Here is a 24,908-nt window from a genome sequence, read left to right on the forward strand (position 1 = left end):
TTTTAATTGGAGTACACTTGCTTTACAATGTTGTGTTGCTCTCTGCTCTGCAATGAAATACATCAGCCATATATATACATCCATCCATCCCCTCACATCGCATCCGTCTTGAACCTCCCCCCGCCCTATCCCACCCCTCTAGGTCATCGCAGAGCACCGAGCTGAGCTCCCTGTGCTAATACAGCAGCTTCCCACTAGCTGTCTATTGTAGACATGGTCGTATGTGTATGTGGCAGTGCTTGAGTCCGTGATGCCATCCAACCATCTTGTCCTCTGTCGTCCCCTCCTCCTCCTCCCGCCCTCAGTATTTCCCAGCATCGGGGTCTTTTCTGGTGAGTCGGCTGTTCCCTCCAGGTCATTATGCTGGTGACCGGGCCTCTCATAATTTGCCCTTTAGAATAAATCAGCTTGTGAGAGCTGACCTCACAAATCACAGGTACAGCGTCGTTTCTTTGGGGGAAGTACCCTTCTGACTTCTGAGTAACTCTTAATGGATATTGTGTATGCTCAGTTGCTGAGTTGTATCTGACTCTGCAACCTCATAGACTGTACCCCACCAGGCTCCTCTGTCCATGGGATTCTCCAGGCAGGAATACTGAAGCAGATTGCGATTTCCTTCTCTAGGGGATCTTCCTGACCCAGGGACTGAACCCACATCTCTTATGTTCTCTGCCCCGGTAAGCGGGTTCTTCACCACTGGTGCCACCTGGGAAGCCCTGATGCATACTGCACGACTCATTTTTAAGGCTCATAACCCATCTCTGAATAATTCCTGCTGGGAAAAGAAACCTGATGAAATCTTTCACAGCAAACAGCCATGGAGTCTTGACTTATCAACTGAAGCTTTGGAGCTTAAGTAGTCAGTATCTAACGCTGTATCTTTCCTGATAGAACACAGCGATTTGCAAACCTCATTGCACAATAAAAACTTGTGCATTTCAGGAAAGCTCCCCAGAACCCGGCTTTTTCTGTGGGAGGAGACGGTAATATTTGCAACGTCAGTCTTTTTTGACTTTTTAAATGGAAGGTAAAGTATGATTGGTGCGTCTAGCTGGCAGTGTCTCATTACATATCCAGGGCATGTCCCTGGCATGTAACATGTTTTCTTCCTTTGGTGACAGCCTGGTGACATTAATGCAAACATCCCTCAGCTGCGAGCTAATCACTGCCATGACAACCAGAGGGGTTTGTTCCTCTGGAAGACTGAAACATCCAAATGATTCTCACAGTGTGGCATAGAACATCGTAAATAACTGACTTGCAGCCTGTACGCACTCAGGAATTTAGACAAACCTGGACTTTAATCCATCTAGTCAACAAAGGTCTGTCTAGGCAAGGCTATTGTTTTTCCAGCGGTCATCTATGGATGTGAGAGTTGGACTATAAAGAAAGCTGAGCACAGAAGAATTGATGCTTTTGAACTGCAGTGTTGGAGAAGACTCTTGAGAGTCCCTTGGACTGCAAGGAGATCCAACCAGTCCATCCTAAAGGAGATCAGTCCTCGGTGTTCATTGGAAGGACTGATGCTAAAGCTGAAACACCAATACTTTGGCCTCGTGATGCGAAGAGCTGACTCACTGAACAGACCCTGATGCTGGGAAAGATTGAGGGCAGGAAGAGAAGGGGATGACAGAGGATGAGATGGTTGGGTGGCATCAACCACTCGATGGACGTGAGTTTGAGTAAACTGTGGCAGTTCGAGATGGACAGGGAGGCCTGACGTGCTGCGGTTCATGGGGTCGAAAAGAGTCGGACACAACTGAGCAACTCAATTGAACTGGACTTTAATTGTGCAGTGACGAGACCATCTACCATTAAAGTGCCAGTGTTTTTCAGGTGAAGTCGATGGAATCAGAGGACCATGAATTGTGCCGATGTCTTTAATGTCTTTTCCAACATGAAAAATTTTATCTTCTGTTTAAGTATGTACTGGTGGCTCACTTGATAAAGAATTCTGCTCGCAGCGCAGGAGACCCAGGTTCAGTCCCTGGGTTGGGAAGATCCCCTGGAGAAGGGAATGGCAACCCACTCCAGTATTCTTGCCTGGAGAATCCCTTGGACAGAGGAGCTTGGGAAGACCCCAGTCCATGAGGTCGCAAAGAGTTGTGCATGACTGAGCTACTAATGCTTTCGGTTTCACTGTGTCCATGAAATACATGGACCATGTTTCATTTTTATAGTAGATTTTGGAGAAGGAAATGGCAATTTGCCTGGAAAATACTATGGATGGAGGAACCTGGTAAGCTACAGTCCATGGGGTCTCAAAGAGTCGGACAGGGCTGAGCGACTTCACTTTCGCTTCACTTTGTGTTTAAACAATTGTAACTTCCTAGTAGGTGACGTGTGAAATAGATGGTAGGGCGTGTTGCTGTCTCATTTCACGAGCTGTGTCTTTATTTTGTCCACTAGGTCCTGCTGGCCAGCAGCTTCCTGCCCATCTATGCAGGACTGAAGCCAGTGGAATACAAAGGGCAGGTAAGCGTCCTAGAGCCGACGCGGGATCCGTGGTTCCTGTAGTCATCCGTTTCCTTTAGGAACATCCATGATTGTTGACATTATTCTGGCGGCTCCAACTCTGTTCCTATGACTTTGGTCTCATAGGTCTGTGTCTGTTTAACAAAAGGAAAAGAGTCCAGTGCAGGGGCCCTGGTACCCTGGAACTGAGACTTCGTGGTTGAGAATGATGGACGAGGGCCCTCCTTTTTTCATTTGGTTAAAAAAACTTTGCCCTTATTTTTAATATCCAAAAAAGCAACAATAAAGTTTTTAAAAATTTACTCAAGTATAGCTGCTTTGCACTGCTGTGTGTGCATGTCAGTCATGTCCGACTCTGTGACCCGCCAGCCTCCTCTGTTCATGGGACTCTCCAGGCAAGAACACTGGAGTGGGTTGCCCTTTCCTTCTCCAGGGGATCTTCCCCACCGGGGATTGAACCCCTGTCTCTTGCATGTCTTGCATTGGCAGGCGGATTCTTTACCCCTGAGCGATCGGGGAAGCCCTGTTGTTAGTTCTGCCGTCCAGCAAAGTGAATCACCCATGTCTTTCCATATATTCCCTCTTTTTTGAATTTCCTTCCCACCTAGCTCACCACAGAGCGCCGAGTCGAGTTCCCTGCGCTCTGCAGGAGTTTCTCGTCACTTGTCTATGTTAGACACAGTATCAGTAGTGGAGATACGTCCACCCCAGGCTCTCAGGTCATGCCACCCCTCCGCCCCTCCTCTTGGTCTGCATACATGTGTTCTCTCAGTCAGTCTCTCTCTGCTTTGCCAGGTAAGTTCATCCGTGCCATTTTTCTAGATGGCACGTGTAAGTGATCTTATATGATATTTGCTTTTCTCTTCTTGACTTATTTCACTCTGTATGACGGTCTCTAGGTCCATCCATGTCCTTCCAATGGCACCGTTTTGTTCCTTTTCATGGAAGAGTAACATTCCACTGTCTGTGTGGACCACATCTTCTTTATCCGTTCTTCTGTCAGGGGACATTTAGGTTGCGTCCACGTCCTGGCTCTTGTAAACAGGAGCGTGGCGGTGCATGCGTCTTTGTGAAATATGGTTTTGTTGGGGTGTATGCCTAGGAGTGCGGTTACTGGATCATGTGGTGCTTCTATTTTTAGTTCTGTGAAGACCCTCCATACTGTTCTCCATAGTGGCTGCATCAGTTTACATGCTCAGCAACAGCATAGGAGGGTTCCCTTTTCTCCACACCCTCTCCAGCGTTTATTGTTTGCAGATTTTTTTTTTCATATTGAGCTGCATGAGCTGTTTGTGTATTTTAGAGATTAATGCCTTGTCAGCTGCTTCATTTGCAAATATTTTCTCCCGTTTTAAGGATTGTCTTTTTGTCTTATTTATGAATTCGTTTGCTGTGCAAAAGCTTTTGAGTGTAACTGGACCCTCTTAGTTTATTTTTGTTTTGATTTTCTATCTTCTAGGAGGTGGGTCAGAAAGATTTTACTGCAATTTATGTCAAATCGTGTTCTGCCTGTGTTTTCCTCTAAGAGTTTTATAGTGTCCAGCCTTAAATGTACGTCTTTGATCCATTTAGAGTTTATTTTTGTGTTTGATGTTAGAAAGTGTTCTAATTTTATTGTTTTACATGTAGCTGTCCAGGTACCACTGATTGAAGAGACTGTCTTTTCTCCATTGTATGTTCTTGCCTCCTTTGTCATAGATTCAGTTCAGTTCAGTTCAGTCGCTCAGTCGCTCTTTGTGACCCCATGAATTGCAGCATGCCAGGCCTCCCTGTCCATCACCAACTCCCGGAGTTCACTCAAACTCATGTCCGTCGAGTCGGTGATGTCATCCAACCATCTCGTCCTCTGTCATCGTCCCCTTCTCCTCCTGCCCTCAATTTTCCCCAGCATCAGGGTCTTTTCAAATGAGTCAGCTCTTTTGCATCAGGTGCCAAAGGATTGGAGTTTCAGCTTTAACACCAGTCCTTCCAATGAATATTCAGGACTGATTTCCTTTAGGATGGACTGGTTTGCTCTCCTTGCAGTCCAAGGGACTCTCAAGAGTGTTCTCCAACACCACAGCTCAAAAGCACTAATTCTTCGGTGCTCAGCTTTCTTTATAGTCCAACTCTCACATCCATACATGACTACTGGAAAAACCGTAGGCTTGACTAGATGGACCTTTGTCCGCAAAGTAATGTCTCTGCTTTTTAATGTGCTATCTAGGTGGGTCATAACTTTCCTTCCAAGGAGTAAACATCTTTTAATTTCATGGCTGACAGTCACCATCTGCATTGATTTTGGAAGCCCTCCAAAATAAAGTCAGCCACTGTTTCCATTGTTTCCCCATCATTTGTCATAGATTAAGTGACCATAGATGTGTGGGTTTATCTCTGGCTTTCTGTCCTGTTCCATTGATCTGTTTTTGTGCCAATATCACGCTTTCTTGATTACTGTAGCTTTGGAGTATGAAGTTGGGGAACCTGATTCCTCCAGCTCTGTTTTTCTTTCTCCAGATTGCTTTGGCTATTCAGAGTCTTTTTTTTTTTCCATCTCACCCTTTCCTCCCTTCTCCCCATGTCCATAAGTAAATTCTCTATGTCTGTTTCTCCATTGTTACTCTGTAAATAAATTATTCAGTACCATTTTTCTAGATTCCATATATATGTGTTAGAACATGGTATTTACCTTTCTCTTTCTGACTCGCTTCACTCTTGTCCATCAAAAGATGAATGGATAAAGAAGTTGTGGTACATATACACAATGGAATATTACTCAGCCATAAAAAGGAACGCATTTGAGTCACTTCTAATGAGGTGGATGAACGCAGAACCTATTTGGAGTCTTTTGTGTTTCCATACAAACTGTAAAAATTTTTGTTCTAATTCTTGGGGAAACAAAATGCCATTGGTGTTTTGACAGGGATTGCCCTGCATCTGTGGCTTGCTCTGGGTAGTACAGTCACTTGCACAGTGTTAATTCTCCCACTCCTGGAACATGGCATGCCTCTTCATCTGTTTGTATCATCTGTGATTTCTCCCTTCAATGTCTTCAGTTTTCTGAGTCCAGGTCTTTCGTCGCCTTAGGTAGATTTTCCTAGATATTGTTTTTGTTGTGATGGTAAATGGGATTGTCTCCTCAATTCCTCTTTCTAATATTTGGTTGTTAGCGTGTAGGAATGCAAGAGGCTTCTGTGTATTGATTTTGTATCCTGCAGCTTTACCACATTCATTGATGAGTTCTAGTAGTTTTCCGGTGGCATCTGTAGGTTTTTCTATGTTATCTATCATGTCATCTCCAAACAGTGACATGACACTTACTTCTTTTCCAACCCGGATTCCTTTTATTTCTTTTTCTTCTCTGATTGCTCTGACTAGGACTTCCAAAACTATATTGAATTAATAATGGTGACAGTGGGCGCCCTTAGCTTGTTCCTAATCTCAGGGGAAATGCTTTCCGCTTTTCAGCATTGAGAATGGTGTTTGCTGTGGGTTTCTTGCATGTGGCCTTTATTATGTTGAGATTGGTCTCCTCTGTGCCCACTTTCTGGAGCATTTTTGCCATAAATTTGTGTTGAATTTTGTCATAAGCTTTTTCTGCATCCATTGAGATGATCATATATGTATGTTGAAGAATCCTTGCATCCCTGGGAAACATCCCACTTGATCCTGGTGTTTGATCCTTTTACTTGGATTTGAATTGCTTTTAATGGTATTTTTGTTGAGGACCTTTGCATCTGTGTTCATCAGTGATGTTGGCCTGTAATTGTCTTTTTTTGTGTGGTATCTTTGATTTTGGTATCATGGTGATGGCCTCATGAAACGAGTTTGGGGGTATTCCTTCCTCTGCAATTTTTTGGAAAGGTTTGAGAAGGATACATATTAGTTCTACTGTAAAAATGCTTCATTTAATTCGCTCGTGAAGCCGTCTGGTCCTGGACTTTCATTTTATTGGAAGATTTTTCAATCACAGTTTCCATTTCACTCCTTTCGATTGGTCTGTTCATATCCCCTGAATATGTCTTCTTGGTTCAGTCTTGAAAGGCTGTACTTTTCTAAGAATTTGTCCGTTTCTTCCAGGTTGTCCATTTTATCGGCATATGGTTGCTTGTAGGAGAATCCCAGGGACGGCAGAGCCTGGTGGGCTGCTGCCTATGGTGTCGCACAAAGTCGGACACGACTGAAGCGACTTAGCAGCAGCAGCAGCAGCAGCAGCAGCAGCAAGCAGTCTCTTATGATTCTTTCTATTTCTGCATTGTCTGTTGTAGCTTCTCTTTTCCATTTCTAACTTTATGGATTCGGGTCCTGTGCCTTTTTTTTCTTGGAAAGTCTGGCCACAGGTTTATCAATTTTGTTTATCTTCTCAATGAACCAGCTTTTAATTTTATTGACCTTTGCTATTGTTTTCCTCATTTCCATTTTATTTATTTTTATTTATTTAATCTTTATGATTCCTTGCCTTCTACCAAGTTTGATTTTCATTGTTGTTTTTGTTTTTCCTTCTGTAGTTGCTTTAGGTGTAAGGTTAGGTTGTTCTCTATTTTTCCTGTTTCTTGAGGTCGGATGGTATTGCTACAGACTTGCTTCTAGGACGGGTCTTGCTGCATCCCATAGGTTTTGGATCGTCTTGTTTTCATTGTCACTTGTTTCCAGATACTTTTTGATTTCCTCTTTGATTTCTTCAGTGATCCCTTGGTTATTTATTTTGTAGCATATTCTTTAGCCTCCCTGTGTTTGTGTTTTTTACATTTTTTTCCCCTATCATTAATTTCTGATCTCACGCCATTGGTATCAGAGCAGATGCTTAATACGATTTTAATTTCAGATCACATCTTGAGTCACAAATCAAGCCTCAGCAAAAGACTTCTTTAGACTTCCAAGACGTCCTCTTGGAGAAGGAAACAGCAACCCACTCCAGTATTCTTGCCTGAAGAATCCCATGGACAGAGGAGCCCGGTGGGCTACGGTCTGTGAGGTTGCAAAGAGTCGGACACGACTGAGTGACTACCAGTTTCAGTTTTCACAGAGAAAATATCTCCACCTAAAATATCTGATTTGCACAGTTGGTATATTATAAGCTGCCTTTTTTTGTAACGTTTCCCCATTGATGGACCAGAGACTATTATAATCAGGATAATTCTTCATAATAAAGTGTTTTATTAGATCTTAAAATAAAAAAAAAAGTACTCTTGACGGCCCCTTCTATGAACAGTTAGAAGCAAAGTGTGCTGGCAGGCTGGGGAAACCGATCAGGGTGTCCCTCACCTGGCCCCCACGTGAGGCTGGAGCCCTTCATGCCATCCCACCCCCAGGGGTGCCCCTGCCGGCAGCCAGCTGCTCTTCTCTTCGGTCCTCCTTGAAAATGTATCTGTGAGGAGAGTCTGAAACAGCCATCATTGACGGAGAGCAACAGGAGGCGTTTTAGAGAGACGCAGTGAACTGTGGTGCTGGAGGAGACTCTTGAGAGTCCCTTGGACTGCAAGGAGATCCAACCAGTCCATCCTAGAGGAGACCAGTCCTGGGTGTTCACTGGAAGGACTGATGCTGAAGCTGAAACTCCAGTACTCTGTCCACCTGATGAGAAGAACTGACTCATTTGAAAAGACCCTGATGGTGGGAAAGATTGAAGGCTGGAAGAGAAGGGGACGACAGAGGATGAGATGGTTGGATGGCATCACCGACTCGATGGACATGGGTTTGAGTGAGCTCCGGGAGTTGGTGACGGACAGGGAGGCCTGGCGTGCTGTGGTCCATGGGGTTGCAGAGTTGGACACAACTGAGCAACTGAACTGAGTGAACTACCGCCTGCTATCTGCTGTCCACACTGCCCGAAGTCTTCTTTTTGCGTCCTGCAAAACATGTTTGTGCTGTAAAATTTCACCATCCTGTGTGATCCTGCTCTTCCATAGCCTACACACCAGCGCACACACTGATAAGCAGACACAGTATCTCCTGAATGCACACCAGAGATGAGCGTTCTATGGTCACACACGGGCTGTTTATTTGTCTGTGTGCTCAGTTACTCAGTCATGTCTGGCTCTGCAACCCCACGGACCGTAGCCCACCAGGCTCCTCTGTCCATGGGGTTCTCCAGGCAAGAATACTGGAGTGGGGTGCCGTGCCCTCCTCCAGGGGATCTTCGTGACCCAGGACTCACACCTGCGGCTCTCGAAGTCTCCTGCGTTGGCAGGCAGGCTCTTTACCACTAGCGCCACCATTTAGTTAAATGTTATTTGGCTGCTCTGTGTCTTAGTTGCAGCATGAAGGATCTTTTGATTACAGCATGAGACCTCTTAGCAGGGCGTTGTGGGGTCTAGTTCCCGACCAGGGACTGAAACCATGATGGCCCCTGCATTAAGAGTTTGGAGTCTCAGCCACTGGACCACAGGGAATTCCCAGACACACAAGCTATGTAACACACACTGCACATATATATTCTGTAATCCCATACACTGTGTAACACCTACTCAAAATCAGGCACATCCTCATGGATGATTAATGCCGTTTATTTTATAGACATGTGATATGTACGTATTCATTTATAAATGTGTACATGAAAAGCATTTAATAGCTGTCATTGGTTCATTCATTTTGAAGACCCTGCAAAAGGCCTGTGCTCAGTGGGTGGATGGTCTCAAAACCAGGGGACTGATTTTTACACATCTCTTGGCTAATGTGTTTGGGGATCTGTCTGTGTTTGGACCTTGTGAGCCCTCATGATTTTCTTCCTCTGACTTTTCCTGGCCATCCCAGCCCTTTTCCGTGCTTCTCATAGTATTCCTGGCCAAACCAGTGTGCCCTGGCACGATTGTCTAAAAGGGGCAGATGAGAAGCATGAGGCTGAGTCACTGGATAACATCATGGAGAGGCAGAGACGGAGAACCTTACAGTGGTCTGCCTTGTCCAGGTTGAGCTCTCTTTATTAGCCACAGGCACAGGCATTACTTGGAGGGATGGGCCTCTGTGCTGTTGGCTGAAACCCTCTCCGTGACCACTCAGAAACATCATATACACTGATTTTTGTTTCTGTAAAGCAGCATAAACAAAAGCTCGCAGAAAGCCATTTTAAATATTCATTTGTCTGTTCTCTGTCTTGGTTGTGTCACATGGGATCTCTTAATTGAGGCACGTGGGGTCTAGTGCCCTGACCAGGGATTGAACGAGCGCCCCCTGCATTGGGAGCAGGGAGTCTGAGCCACTAGAGCACTTGGGAATCTCAAAGCTGGTTTTTTTCCCACCCCTATTCTGGATACTGCCGCTCAGAGGTAGCAGATACTCAGTTACCAAGGAGCACGATTTTTTGTTGTCATTTAAAAACGTGAAAAGTACCCCACTTGACATAACAATTTTAAAGTAGGCTAAGTAGCATTTTTCCGTTAGAGCAGTAAAAATCAACACTTATTTTTACCTATAAATGTTGAACACAGATGCTAGCCAAATCAACTTTACATTACAGTTATGAACTTTAATTTGATGATCTGAAATGTGATGATTTCACTTCAAGTTATTGCTTGATAATATATAATCATGACAGAAATGGCTAAATGGCAGGAAAAAATATATATATATGCAAAGCACTCAGGTGTCTTACGAGATTATATATGATCATGAAAAGGGGATTTGGGATCCGGGAGTCATCAGCATTGCTGATGCGATGGGTAAATTAAGAGGTGCTGACGGAGAAGGTGGATGGAGCTACGGGAAGGAAGGAAGGAAAGGGAGGATGGAACGAAGGTTAGAGAACGGAGACCCAGAAGGCTAGTATTGAGTTGGCCAGAAGGTCCACTTGGGTTTTCTGTAATATGGGGAAACGTAAATGATGTTTCTGGCCACCTGAAAATGTTGCAAGACTATGCTGAACATGCCCCGTGTTTAAGTAGTAATAACTGTATTATGAATGAGGTGCAGGTGCTGATGGCTCCCAGTTCCTTCCAACATACAGTGTCCTCTTCTTCCTCAGTAACAGAACTGCAATTCTTATGTGGACTTATTGCCGTGTAGCTGAAAGGTCACGTCCACCAGTGCTCCTTGCTGCTAGGTGTGGCCGTCCCCTCAAGTGCGGGCAGGGAGAGGTAGGCCGAGTTACTGTGGGACTTACAGGAAGTGAGGTTGTGTGTGTTTGTTTCCTCCCTGCTGCCCGGAACTTAGACGTGATGACCAGAGCTCTGGCAGCCATTGTGGATCATGAGGTCACAGATCACTCTAATTAGAGACAGACAGAGTTGGGGCATGCATGATTTGAGGAGGGGCACCTTACCAATGTACCTTCAATGCTGCTTTCATGGGAAAAAGAAGCAAAACTTCTGTTGTTACTGCTTTCTATCTGATGCATCAGAGTCCACTCCCATGTGCTGTAGGGAATATTACCACTGTATGTTACAGATGAGGAAATGGAGGTGCAGAAACATTCATTCACTTCACTGAAGATGTATAGCTGAGTCAGGGGGCACCTTTCCCAGGATGATCTGTAATGTTTGCATCAATCACAGGCCTCTTGCTCTACTAAGTCTTGTTCATTTCTTGAAATATACATATATATATATGTAAATATATATATGAAGAAATCTATATATTTATGTATGTAAAGAAATCTGTATATATATATATATAAAGAACTGTATATATTTATATATATTAAGAAATACATACTTATATAATTAAGAAATAGATATTTATATATATTAAGAAATAGATATTTATATATATTAACAAGTAGGTATTTTAAAAAATAGATATATTTATATATAGTAAGAAATATATATATTAAGAAATAGATATTTATATATTAAGACATAGGTATATTAAGAAATTGGTGAAGGAAATGGCAACCCACTCCAGTACTCTTGCCTGGAAAATCCCATGGATGGAGGAGCCTGATAGGCTACAGTCCATGGGGTTGCAAAGAGTCGGACACGACTGAGCGACTTATGTATTAAGAAATACTTATATATTTATATTTATATATAGTAAGAAATATATATATTTATATTTACATATAGTAAGAAATATATATATATTTGACCTTGGGAGGTGAGGCACAACCCTCTGATGACTGGCCTCTGTGCAGAGGAGCAGTGTCATAATGACGTGTTTTTCTGTTTGTTTCATCTTTGGTTGCACTGAGTCTTTGTTGCTGCACCCAGGCTTCCTCTAGTTAAGTGGAGGCCACTCTCGAGTTGTGCAAATGCTTTTCCATTGCAGCGGCTTGTCTTCTTCTGGAGCAGACTCTAGGGCGTGTGGGCTTCAGTAGCTGTGGTTCAGGGGCTTCGGCAGTTGTGGCTCTCAGGCTTAGTTGCTCCGTGGCACGTGGGATCTTCCTGGACCAGGGACCGAACCTGTGTCCCTGCATGGGCAGGCGGATCCTTAATCCGTGGACCACCAGGGAACTCCCTGGTCCCCGTTGGTTGTGTAATAAGGCCCGGGAAGAGGGGACCCCATGTGCACGGTGACTGACAGGGCGCTCCTGGGGGTGCTTGCTTGTTTCTGCAGCCACATGGTGGCCGTTTGCCACTTGCTAAGGACTCATTCGGGAAGATCCCCTGGAGCAGGGAATGGCACCCCACTCCAGTATTCCTGGGCTTCCCTGGTGGCTCAGACAGTAAAGAATCCGCCTGCAGTGCAGAGACCTACATTCAATCCCTGGGTCAGGAAGATCCCTTGGAGGAGGGCATGGCAACCCACTCCAGTGTTCTTGCCTGGAGAATCTCCATGGACAGAGGAACCTGGCGGGCTACAGTCTACAGGGTATCAAAGAGTCAGACATGACTGAGCATACAGTTGGACTATAAGGAAAGCTGAGCAGTGAAGAACTGATGCTTTTGAACTGTGGTGTTGGAGAAGACTCTCGAGAGTCCCTTGGACAGCAGTGAGATCCAACCAATCATCCTAAAGGAAATCAGTCCTGAATATTCATTGGCGGGACTGATGCTGAAGGTGAAACACCAATACTTTGGCCACCTGATGCAAAGAGCCGACTCATTGGAAAGACCCTGATGCTGGGAAAGATTGAGGGCAGGAGGAGAAGGGGACGACAGAGGATGAGATGGTTGGATGGCATCACCCACTCAATGGACATGAGTTTGAGCAAGCTCCGGGTGATGGACAGGGAAGCCTGGCGTGCTGCAGTCCGTGGGTTGCAAAGAGTGAGACACGTTGAGTGACTGAACTTAACTGAATAGTGGATTTACAGTGTTGTGTCAATTTCTGCTGTACAACACAACGACTCAGGTATACACATATAGACATTCTTTTCCATTATGGTTTATCCCAGGAGACTGGATGCAGTTCCATGTGCTGTACAGCAGGACCTTTTGTTTATCCATCCCTTAGGTAACAGTTGGCATGTGCTAACCCCAAGCTTCTAGTCCATTCCTTCCCCACTGCCTCCCTCTGCGCCTCCCCCTTGACAGCCACGGTCTGTTCTCTGAAGTCAGAGTCTGTGACCCTGTTTCTGCTTTGTCGATAAGTTCATTTCGTCACCTTTTATGTTCCACATAGAAATGCTATCATATGGTCTTTGTCTTCCTCTTTCTGCCAAAACTGTTTGCAGAGGAGGTCCAACCCTGCCTCGAGGTTCTAGCACGAGCTTCTCGAAGTGTGGAACATACATCCAGGCACGCACGGCGTGTTCTGAAAGGACTTGGTGCAGGAAGAAGTGAGCGTTTTCGGTACCAGGGACAGCCTTGAGCTTACAGTCTTCGCCTTCAGTTATATGACATGAGCTGCTGGAGGTCATGAGCCTGGTGTGAACCCAGAAGGCATCACCTGTGAGACACGGCTTGACGTGTGCTGGCAGACGACCGCCCCTTTGGGTTTGCTGTGATGGGTGTCCCTGTCCTGTAGAATCATCGCCTCAGCTCTGGTCTCCAGCGCTGTAATCCACCAGGGACAGCCACAGTAGACCCCCGCCCCACCTCTGGGCACAAGCTCGTCTTCTCTACTGAAGAACCGTTGTTTCTTTTCTACTCTCTGGACTCAGACAGTTCACCTTACCATGGAGCACGTTAGCATATGGTCAGAGATGCAGGTAAAGGGCGTTAGGAGAAAAGACAATCAACTGTAGGGGCCAGAATGCAGAGATGCAGGTAAAGGATGTTAGGACAAGTGGCAGCAACTTGTACGCTCCAGATTTTTTAAAATATTTATTATATTTATACACATTTAAATATTCCCTGGTGGATTCCCTGGTGGCTCAGATGGCAAAGCGTCCGCCTGCAGTGCAGGAAACCTGGGTTCGATCCCTGAGTCAGGAAGATCTCCTGGAGGAGGAAATGGCAACCCACTCCAGTATTCTGGCCTGGAGAATCCCATGGATGGAGGAGCCTGGCGGGCTATAGTCCATGGGGTCACAAAGAGTCGGACACCACTGAGTGACTTCTCTCTCTTTCTCTCTATACACGTTTATAAATGTTTTTTAATATATAAGAATTAAAAAAAAAAATTATTTGTTTGCCTGCACTGGGCCTGTATTGTGGCACATGAAATTTTTTTTTTTTTTTTGAGTTGGGGCATGTGGTATCTGGTTCCCTGATCAGAGATCAAACCTGGGACCCTTTCATTGGGAGTGGAGACTCTTGGCCACTGGACCACCAGGGAAGTCCCACATGTTTGGTTTTTGAAGCACATTTTTCTCCTGGAATAATTTTCTTTTTAACTTATTTGGCCTACCCTTTCCTTTGATGAATGAAGGTGCTATAATCTGAAACTAAGAAACTCTGGGCAAAACTCTCCTGGGAAGAGCCATCAGCAAGATTTTGGAATCCTCAGTGTCACGGCAGCTTATGGAATGCTGCCCAAAAAGTGGGAATGACTTTGAGGAATATGTTGCAAACAGCCAGAGAAGTCATGGCCAGAAGCATAGGGAATGCAGTTTTAATTTATCCATCAGTCAGTTCAGTTCAGTTCCATCGCTCAGTCATGTCTGATTCTTTGTGACCCAAGGGACTGCAGCACGCCAGGCCACCCTGTCCATCACCAACTCCAAGAGTTTACCCAAACTCATGTCCATTGAGTCAGTGATGCCATCCAACCATCTCATCCTCTGTCGTCCCCTTCTCCTCTCACCTTCAATCTTTCCTAGCATCAGGGTCTTTTCATAAGAGCCAGCTCTTCGCATCAGGTGGCCAAAGTATTGGTTTCAGCTTCAGCCTCAGTCTTTCCAATGAATATTCGGGACTGATTTCCTTTAGGATGGACTGGTTGGATCTCCTTGCAGTCCAAGGGACTCTCAAGAGTCTTCTCCAACACCACAGTTCAAAAGCATCAATCGATCCATAGCATGTGAGATATAAGGTATTTGGATTTAGTAATGTTATTGTTGTTTCCAGAAATTTTGCTCACATTAGCATGCCTGAGGGTGGGGTGGGCTCTGTGTGTGTGTGGTTGTTGGGAGTGATACAGTTCATGAGAGCAGGAATCAGGAGAAAGATGGACTGTATTTACAACATCTGAGCTGCTGGGGTTATGGTTACAGAGTAGCGAGTAACGCTGAAAATTTAATGAAGCCCCTTGATAAGCTGTTTGTTTCCCTGACTCATTTATCCAATCAGAATAAGCTAACAAGAGTGAACAAAATTTAGAAAAAAGACTTTCAATTCCCTTAAGCGGCAGTCATTAGCCCCATGGTAAATTAGAACACTGCACATTAACGAGCCAGATTGCCCTTCTTTTCCTTCAGTTGAATAAAACAAGGGAGCTGTCAGTTAAGTTATATGGCATTTGGTGCATATTTTTTATTTCCCTTGATGAAACCTCTGAATTTTTGCATCACTGGTGAGATACTCTACTGAGGGTATGAAAGGTGATTTTGGAAGGTGTTCTTTCTCTCTCTCTTTCTAGGTATTATCTATTCCAGAATTTGGTGTCTACATCCAAAGCAATGAGGGAAGAGAAGGGGGAAAAAAAAACAAAAAACTCCAGGACAGTAAGGCACAGAACCAGATATCTGGGACCTTCTTTTTTAAAATTAATTAATTTTTATTGAAGTGTATTTGTTGTTGTTGATCATTCGCTCAGTCATGTCCAGCTCTTTGAGACCCCATGAACTGCAGCATGCCAGGTTCCTCTGCCCTCCACTGTCTGCCGGAGTCTGCTCAAATACAGTAGTTCCTTTACAATGTGGGGGCCTTCTTAATACAAACCTGTCTTTTTTAGACAGTATTTGTATAGTCTTGTGTGTGTGTATCCATATTTATACACGCACAAGCATATATAAATGTGTGTATATAATACATAATTATATAATGTGTTTTGTTCTTTTAAAAAATAATGACGGTAAGCAGATTACCCAGGTCAGGTTCATTTTAATCCAATCCACTTATGTTTTTTCCTCCACCAAAATGCAGTTCCCTCAACCAGAGATTTTCAACACATTTTCACTTTCTGTTTATTTACTTTTATTTCCTCTGAGGGGAGGTGGTTGCTGGCCAAGGCCTTTGTAAACAATACCTATCATTTAGTCACCTGCTTTAGAAATCAAAACAGGTAAGAAAAACATTTTAAAAGAAAAAAAGACATGAAGTGAATGAAGGTGAATGAAGGTCCTTAAGTCAGTTAAGGATGCTTTATGCTAACCTGTTTCTCAGTCCTCACCTTCTTGCTTTTTTTTCTCCAAAATAGATTATTTTGTGAGGTTGCTGTTGTTGTTCGGTCGATGTTGTGTCCGACTCTTTGTGATCCCATGGGCTGCAGCAGACCAGGCCTCCCTGTCTATCACCAACTCCCAGAGTTTACTGAAACTCATGTCCATTGAATTGGTGATGCCATCCAACCATCTCATCCTCTGTCACCCCCTTCTCCTCCCGCCCTCAATCTTTCCCAGCATCAGGGTCTTTTCCAATGAGTCAGTTCTTTGCATCAGGTGGCCAAAGTATTGAAGCTTCAGCTTCAGAAGTGATTTTGCAGCCCAAGAAAATAAAATCTATCACGGCTTTCACTTTTTCCCCATCTCTTTGCCATGAAGTGACGGGACCAGATGCCATGATCCTAGTTTTTTGAATGTTGAGTTTCATGTCAGCTTTTTCACTCTCCTCTTTTACTTTCATCAAGAGGCTCTTTGGTTCTTCTTCACTTTCTGCCATTAGAGAGGTTATCATCTGCATGTCAGAGATGGTTTATATTTCTTCTGACAATCTTGATTCCAGCTTGGGATTCATCCAGCCTGGCATTTCGTGTGATACACTCTGCATATTGGTTAAATAAGCAAGGTGACAGTTTACAACCTCATTTTAGTCCTTTACCAATTTTGAACCAGTCATTTGCTGCATCTGAGTCTAACTGTTGCCTCTTGACTGGCTGGCATACAGGATTCTCCAGAGACAGGTAATGTGGTCCGGAATTCCCATGTCTTTAAGAATTTCCCACAGTTTTTGGAAAGGCTTTAGTCAAAGGCTTTAGTATAAATCAGTGAAGCAGGAAGCAGAAGTAGATATTTTCCAGAATTCTCTTGCTTTCTCCACGATCCAGTGAATGTTGGCAATTTGATTTGCAGTTCCTCTGCCTTTTCTAAATGCAGCTTTTACATCTGGAAGTTCTTGGTTGGCATAATGCTGAAGCCTAGCATGCAAGATTTTAAGCATGATCCTACTACTATGGGAGATGTATGCAACTGTCCAATGGTTAGCACATACTTGAGTACTTCCCTTCTTGGGAATTTGGAGGAGGCCGGACCTTTTCCGGTCCTGTGGCCACTGCTGAGTTTTCCAACTCAAATTGGGTGATGTATTGAGTGCAGCACTTGAACAGCATCATCTTGTAGGATTTGAAATAGCTCAGCTGAAATTTCGTCACCTCCACTAGCTTTGTTCATAGTGATGCTTCCTAAGGCCCACTTGACTTCACACTCCAGAATGTCTGACTCTGGGTGAGTGATAAGGTGTTCTCCACAATTTCTAGCTTTGTATTCCCACATCCACGGCAGGATATTTCCAATCTGGATGTAGCCTGTAGTGTTTGAACTTCAGCTTTGTGTGTCTGTGTGTTTATTGTTAGAGCTGATTCTGGGGCTCAGGACAGATTGAAAGTCTTTTTCACTTGAAACACCATAGGGAATTCCGTCTTTGTGCTTCTTCTGCCTGCCCCCAGTGTCCAGGTGTGCAGAAGCCTGTGGACGGTCCTCGGTCCTGCTGTTCTGTCTCTCCCTCTTTCCTTTGGGCCGAGGTCTGAAAGCACAGACTCTCTTCCGAACAGTGCTGCTGTTGAACACTTCCTAGCCCTCTCCCGCCCTTGCACCCATGCTACCCCGAATTCTTCAAGGCTTGAAGCCCTATAAACTCAGGAGTCACTTTGGAGATGAAACGTTTCTGGTGGTCCTTTATTTATTTACTTTTCACTTGGCTACAGACAATGCCGATTTGCAGTTCTGAAGTTAAAAATGGAGCCGCCTTTTATGGGGGATGATCTGCTCAGTGTCAGAGTCAACTTGGCTTTGCATCCTGATTAGATGATAAATCCCAAGCTCATTACATGTGGCTTCTTATGCATGTGCCATCATCAGTTAAAAAAATAATAATAATAATGATAATGTCTTAAGTAATCTACTTAAAGCTTTGAAACAACTGGAGAGATTTCTTGATTCCATCCAAATTTCTTGGTTTGGTTTAGTCACTTAAGTTGTGTCCGACCCTTGCGATTCCATAGACTGAGAACCTACCGGAGTGCTCTGTTCATGGGATTCTCCAGGCAAGAATACTGGAGCAGGTTGCCATTCCCTTCTCCAGGGGATCTTCCCGACCCAGGAATCGAACCCAGGTCTCCTGCATTGGCAGGCAGATTCTTTACCAGCTGAGCCACCACGGAAACCCATGGGTTTCTTACTATAATTTCTAACTATAAACCCAAACTTCTTACTGTATGCATAAAGGCTGTGTGTGTATGTTCTGTGCTCAGTCATGTCCGACTCTTTGTGACTCCATAAATTGTAGCACAGAAGGCTCCTCTGTCCATGGGATTCTCCAGGCAAGAATCCTGGAGTGGGTTGCCGTGCCCTCCTCCAGGGCATCTTCCCCACCCAGGGATCAAACGCATTGCAGGCAGGTTCTTTACCACGGAGCCACCGCGGAAGCCTGTGGGTAAATGATATGCATACAAAGATTTGCTTCGCTTCCAAAACAAATCCAAACCAACTGGTCCTCATCAATGGTAACTCAAGGGCGTTCATCCCCAAGGCTTGGATTCTCAGAAGGACGGTGTCGTCTCGGGGAAGTCCACGCTCACTGTCTTCACGTGGGAGGGATGCGGTCTCCACGTGCTGACCGGGGCCGTTCTCTCCGCAGAGCTGGGTGGACGGAGGCTTCACCAACAGCCTGCCAGTCCTGCCCGTCGGCCGCACTGTGACCATCTCCCCGTTCAGTGGGCGACTGGACGTCTGCCCGCAGGATAAAGGGCGGCTGCATTTCTATGTTAGCATCACCAACCAGGAAGTACTGGTGAGTCCTGATGTTCCCCGACCGTCACAGACCCCCTGAAACTCTCCACACGCTTCCCACACTTGGCAACTCCATCGTATGTACAGATTTGCATGCATATTTTTTAAAATTTACTTATTTTAATTGGAGGCTAATTACTTTACAATAATTGTAGTGGTTTTTGCCATGTTTTAAATGAGTCACAACATATGTTGTGCATATGGACCTGGGTACCTGTAGACTGTGCGTGTGCAATCTTTCTTTTTTTTTTTTTTACTATTTTTGAACTGTCTCTGTGGGACATTTCCTGTTTCTTCACTTATTTTTCAGGTCAGCATACTTGGCAAGTTTTCAATGCAATTTTATTTAAAAAAAAAACAAAACACTTATTTACTTACTGGTTGTCTGAATTAGATTGTAGTTGCGGTGGGCAGGCTCCTTGTTTCAGTAAGAGGTCTCCAGAGCTCACAGGCTTTCTGGTTGTGGCTGGAGACCGGATGGACTCTGTGGTTGTGGCACTCGGGCTCAGTAGTTGAGGTGCTTGGGCTCAGTAGTTGAGGTGCTTGGGCTCAGTAGTTGAGGTGCTTGGGCTTAGTGGCCCTGTGGCATGTGGGACCCTTAGATCCCCCCATAGAGATTGAAACCTGTGTCCCCTGCATTGGAAGGCAGTCTGAACCACTGGACTGCCAGGGAAGTGCAATTTTTATTTTTCTAAGATTTTTTTTTAATATGGACCATTTTTTTTTTTAAAGAATCTTTATTGAATTTGTTATAATATTGCTCCTGTTGTTTATATTCTGATTTTTTGGCCACACGGAATGTGGGATGCTACCTCCCTGGTGGTGGTGGTGGTGGTGGTGGTGGTGGTGGTTTACTCGCTAAGTCGTGTCTGACTCTTGCAACCCCATGGACTATAGCCCGCCAGGCTCCACTGTCCATGAGATTCTCCAGCAAGAATTCTGGGGTGGGTTGCCATTTCCTTCCTGGTAGGTCCCTAAGTTTTCTACTAATGTTTTTACATACTTAATCATTGCCACCTTTTAAAACAATCAGATGATCTCATTTACAAATGTACTGATGGGACTTCCTTGGTAGTCCAGTGATTAAGACTTCTAAAGCAGGGGATATGGATTGGATCCGTGGTCAGGGAGGTAGGTGAGAAAGGAAGTGGCAAAAATGTTGATTCCCTCAATCTAGTCAAAAATTAGTTCTCAGCAGGGAGTGATACTATATACAGGTGTGTGCGTGCTAAGTTATGTCTGACTCTTTGCAACCCCAGGGACTGTAGCCCCTGAAAGTGAAAGCATTAGTTGATCAGTGGTGTCTCACTCAGACGCGATGGACTGTAGCCTCTGGCTGCAGTGAGTTGCCATGCCCTCCTCCAGGGCATCTTCCACACCCAGGGATCGGGCCATGGCTCCCGCATTGGCAGGAAGATTCTTTACCTTTGGAGCCACCAGGGAAGCCCATTATATGCAGGAGACACTGGCTAAGTCGGGAATGTGTACAGGCATCTAGGGATGGAGCTCAGGGATGTTGCTCAGCATCCTACAGTGCACAGGACAGACGCCCTGACAGAAAAGCATCTGGCCCTAAAAGTCAGTGGTACCCAGGCTGAGAAACCCTCTTGCAGTCTTCGTGTGGAGTTCTGTGTTTTGTTTTGTTTTGTTTTTTGGGGGGAGGAGAGTATGCTGGGGCTTAGTTACCATGCGGGCTTTTCTCGAGCTGCAGAGAGCAGGCTTCTCGTTGCAGTGGCTTCTCTGGTTGCAGAGTACGGGCACTAGGGCGCACGGGCTTCGTTAGTGGTGACACGTGAACTCAGCAGCTGCAGCTCCCAGGCTCTCAAGCACAGGTTTAATAATCGTGGTGCACAGGCTTAGTTGCCCTGAGACGTGTGGGCTCTTCCGGGACCAGGGATGCAACCTGTACCCACTGCACTGGCAGGCAGGTTCTTTACCACCCAGCCATCAGAAAGCCCACAGTTGAGATTTTAAGATTATTTTGTTTATACTGACTGGAAAGCCCTGCAGTTCCATTTTAAGATGATTTTCTTCCTACTTAGTATTATTATTTTTTTTGTATTGCTAATAGCATGTATAACAAGCAGGCTTTGCTTACAGAAGTAAATGTTGATTGACCAGCCCTTTCGTATCCTACGGTGTGTCTTTCTGTCCCAGCTGTCCGTGGCAAACTTGGTGAGACTCAACCGGGCCCTCTTCCCGCCAAGCAGGAGGACAATGGAGTCGCTCTATCGACGGGGCTTCGACGACGCCAGCAGGTTTTTAGTTAAAGAAAATTGGTTTGAGTAGGACGCTTACAACTTGTTAATGGAGAACACAGTTCTTCAGGGAAGTTTCTAATTAAATCCTTTTATAAAAGCCTATCGTCATTATCAATTTTATTATGAGGTTTTGTAATGCTTGCAGTTTTTAAAAACTTTAGTTTTGAGGTATAGCCAGTTTACAACGTTATGATGGTTTCAGGTGGACAGCAAAGGGACTCAGACATGCATATGCATGGATCCATTCTCCCCCAAACTCCCCTCCCATCCAGGCTGCCACGTGACACTGAGCAGAGTTCCCTGTGCTGGAGACCAGGTCCTTGTTGGTTCTCCATGTTAAACACAGCAGTGTGTCCACATCCATCCCAAACTCCCTGACTATTCCTTCCCCCACCCTACCCCCTGGGAACCATAAGGGTATTAGAGAGTGCCGGGGTCCAGCCCCGGTGGATCCAGGGAATTCGAAGGGGAGACAGATTCGGCAATCAGGATACAATAGAATTAAAGATATAAAGCGTGGTTAAATAAGAATAGCCTAGTGAGAAAATTCAGCAGAGAAAAGAGGCTGAATAACTTGGTTTATGTGGAAAGCTAATAAAATTCCAAAATAAGGAATTTGCGTCACCTACGTAAGCCGCAGGCGTCCTCCCATTCTCCCGAAGGAGAGGAGACACTAAGGCCTCCCCTGTCAGATCTTAGAAGCCCAGGCAAAATTAGTAAGCTTGACGAGCCTCCACGCCCCAGTTCAGCCAGAAGGTGAGAGAAAGAACGACATGGGGAGACCAAGTTTCGGTGAACAAGGCCCACACTTTATTTTCCAAAGTAGTTTTTATACCTTAAGTTGTACATAGAGCATAATAGGGGAAGGGGAGAGTCAGCAGTAAGCCAGACTTTCTTCCTGCAAACTTATCATATGCAAAAGTTTAAGTGAATTACATCATCTTCTGGCCAAGAGGCCTGTTAACATTTTGTGACTCTTTCTTCAGAAAACTTATTTTTCTCTAAAGGTGATCATTCTAAAGTCAGGCAGCACCCTCCGAAAGCATTAGATAAAGTTGCATTCCTATAGGGCAAAGGTGTGGTGGGCTATAACAAGAAAAAGAATTAACTCAAGGGTCCAAGGTTACAAACATTAAAGCTACTGCTTACATTCCTATACACCAATTATATTAATCAATAAACTGCCAGGGACACAGGAGGTAAGGGATATGGAAACTTAGCAGCAAACATTGGCCCAACAAGTGAAAAACCCTTCACCAGTACAATTTCTAATCAATCTTTTAACTGCTCAAAGGAATCTGTATTTAGACAGTTTAGAACATCTCATGCCTCTCACAGTTGGGAGGCTCTGAACAATCACATGTGGCCGGAATAACCTTCAGAGGAGTTTGTAGGTTAAAACACTCTTATCACACCCAGGAACTTTATCAACTGGAGCTGTAAGTTAACTCTTTTTCAGAGAGAGGTGGTGGGGGACAGCCCCCCGTAAATCAGAGGTGTAGGTGAGAGCACAAAGCAGTAAAGTAGGCAGACTCTGGTTTGGGGGTAGATGCTTGAGAATTTCCAGGGGGACTCCTGAGGCTCGATCCCGCCTTTGCATATGCCGAGCTTCCTTCCTCATGACCTTTGCCACGGGCAGAGTTCCTCACGCTGGCTCCTGGCAAGAGAGTATTGAGCAGAGTTCCCTGTGCTGTCCAGCAGGTCCTTGCTGGTTCTTCGTGTTAAATACAGCAGTGTGTCCATGTCCATCCCAGACTCCCTAACTATCCCCTCCCCTGTATCATTCACCTCCTGTCCCCCTACCTGGGCAACTGTAAGTTCATCCTCTAAGTCTATGAATCTCTGTTTTGTCAGTAAGTTCATTTGTAGCATTTCTTTTCAGATGCCACACCTAAGGGATGTCATACACTATTTCTCCTCCTGTGTATGACTTAAGTCACTCACTGTGACCCTCACCAGGCCCACCCATGCTGCAAGTAGCATTATTTCATTTGTTTCATGGCTGAAGGATATCCCATGGTATGTATGTACAACATCTTCTGTGTCCATCTCATCGACAGAGGAAAGGTCAGCATGTTAGACTTTTAAAAAGTGTATCGTCCCCACACGGCACGCCTTTGACCTGTTAGTGGGAGGATCGTGTAAGATGCTTGAAAGGTCCATGGAGCATCAGCTTTCTCATGTGTGGGAGGTGAGTAAGTAAGTAAGTGTTAGTCACTCAGGCATGCCCGACTCTTTGCAACCCTGTGGACTGCAGCCTGCCAGGCTCCTCTGTCCATGGGATTCTCCAGGCGAGGATACTGGAGTGGGTTGCCATTTCGTTCTCCAGGGGATCTTCTCAACCCAGGGATTGAACCCGGGTCTCCTGCACTGCAGGCAGATGCTTTGTGGACTGAGCTACAGGGGAAGCCCCCGTGGCAGGTACACGGGCATCACACAGCACGTTCACCTGCAGCCCCAGGGTTCGCCAGGTGTGTCATGACAGCCCCTCACCGGAACCCATGACAGCCGCGTGGCGTGCGATGGGCACAGCGTGTCCTTGGGTGCTGTGCTAACAGAAACGGATGCCGACGCCAGTGTGGCCAGGTTCCTCACATCAGCCCTTCAAAGCGCCCCCTAGGAGAGGCGTTTGGAAAACCTGGAGAGACTTTCTGACCCAGGTCCTGATACGCTGGCACGGTCGTTATCTGTGACCGGCAGCTCGATAAGTTCCCAGTTGCCCGCTGGGGCCGTTTCCTACTATCTTTGAATCTGGCATGTAAAATTTCATCAGTCATGTCTTTGTTGCCGTAACACTCTTTACTTTGTAACTATGGTAACCTACTGCTTCCATAGATGATTAGAGAAAAGAGATTAGAAGTTAAATAATGTGCTGAAGGAGCAAGCCATATATTAAAACAAACAAAAAAAAAAACCTCTTAGGTTTCCTAATACTGGGCATCATGTGTGCATACGTGAAGCTGGGAAAGAAAGAACCATGAGGCTCTGGGTGTTGAATTAGGATTTTAAAGAGACCTGGGCAGTTACAATGGAACCTTGTCGCAAAACAGACTTGTGTAACTCAATGAGGCTATGACCCATGCCATGCACGCATGAGTGCTTAGTCGCTCAGTTGTGTTTGACTCATTGCGAGTGTGTGGACTGTAGCCCACCCGGCTCCTCTGTCCATGGGATTCTTCAGGCAAGAATACTGGAGTGGGTTGTCATTTCCTCCTCCAGGGGATCTTCCCGACCCAGGGATCAAACCCACGTCTTCTGCACTGGAGGCGGATTCTTTACAAGCCGTGCCATGCAGGGCCACACTAGACGGATGGGTCACGGTGAAGACTTCCGATACAATGTAGTCCACTGGAGGAGGAAATGGCAACCGACTCCAGTATTCTTGCTGCAAGGACCCCAGGAACAGTGTGAAAAGGTTTCAGTTATGCTGCGTTTTTTTCCTGATTAAAACAGATACACATAATTACTTATATGTATATAAATATTAATCATAGAAATGTTTTTGGTTCTCGGGCACTACACTTACAGTTGAGGCACTGGCTATCAGGGAAATTCAGGGTTTAGTGTATTTCTTGCCTAAGTTATGTCTGCACTGTCGCAAAATTTTTTGAAGTGACGGTGTACATAACTTGAAGCAGGAAGAAAAGCAATTAACTGCGGATTAGGAAAAGTGGATACGTTTTGTTAATGATGATTTTTGTTGTTATTGTTCAGTCGCTAGGTCGTGTCCGACTCTTTGCAACCCCATGGACTGCAGCACACCAGGCTTC

General features: G+C 45.1%; 1 protein-coding gene across 7 annotated transcripts in view; it reads left to right on the forward strand.

The window, feature by feature from the left end:
* Positions 1-21,258, forward strand: part of PNPLA4 (patatin like phospholipase domain containing 4) — a 45,155-nt gene extending 23,897 nt beyond the window's left edge. For 3 of the 7 annotated variants that reach the window (XM_061408202.1, XM_061408201.1, XM_061408200.1), the window contains exons 5-7: positions 2,410-2,475; positions 18,726-18,878; positions 21,035-21,257. In XM_061408202.1, coding sequence (XP_061264186.1) covers positions 2,410-2,475; positions 18,726-18,878; positions 21,035-21,166 — 351 coding nt within the window. In that variant the 3' untranslated portion in view covers positions 21,167-21,257. Of the gene's footprint in view, positions 1-2,409; positions 2,476-18,725; positions 18,879-21,034 lie in introns of all 7 variants that reach the window. The other 4 variants (XM_061408199.1, XM_061408198.1, XM_061408206.1 and 1 more) reach the window with 3 other exon arrangements.
* The last annotated feature ends 3,650 nt before the right edge of the window (positions 21,259-24,908 follow it).

The sequence above is a fragment of the Bos javanicus genome, chromosome X, assembly GCF_032452875.1.
Source record: "Bos javanicus breed banteng chromosome X, ARS-OSU_banteng_1.0, whole genome shotgun sequence".
Classification (NCBI taxonomy): Eukaryota; Metazoa; Chordata; class Mammalia; order Artiodactyla; family Bovidae; genus Bos; species Bos javanicus.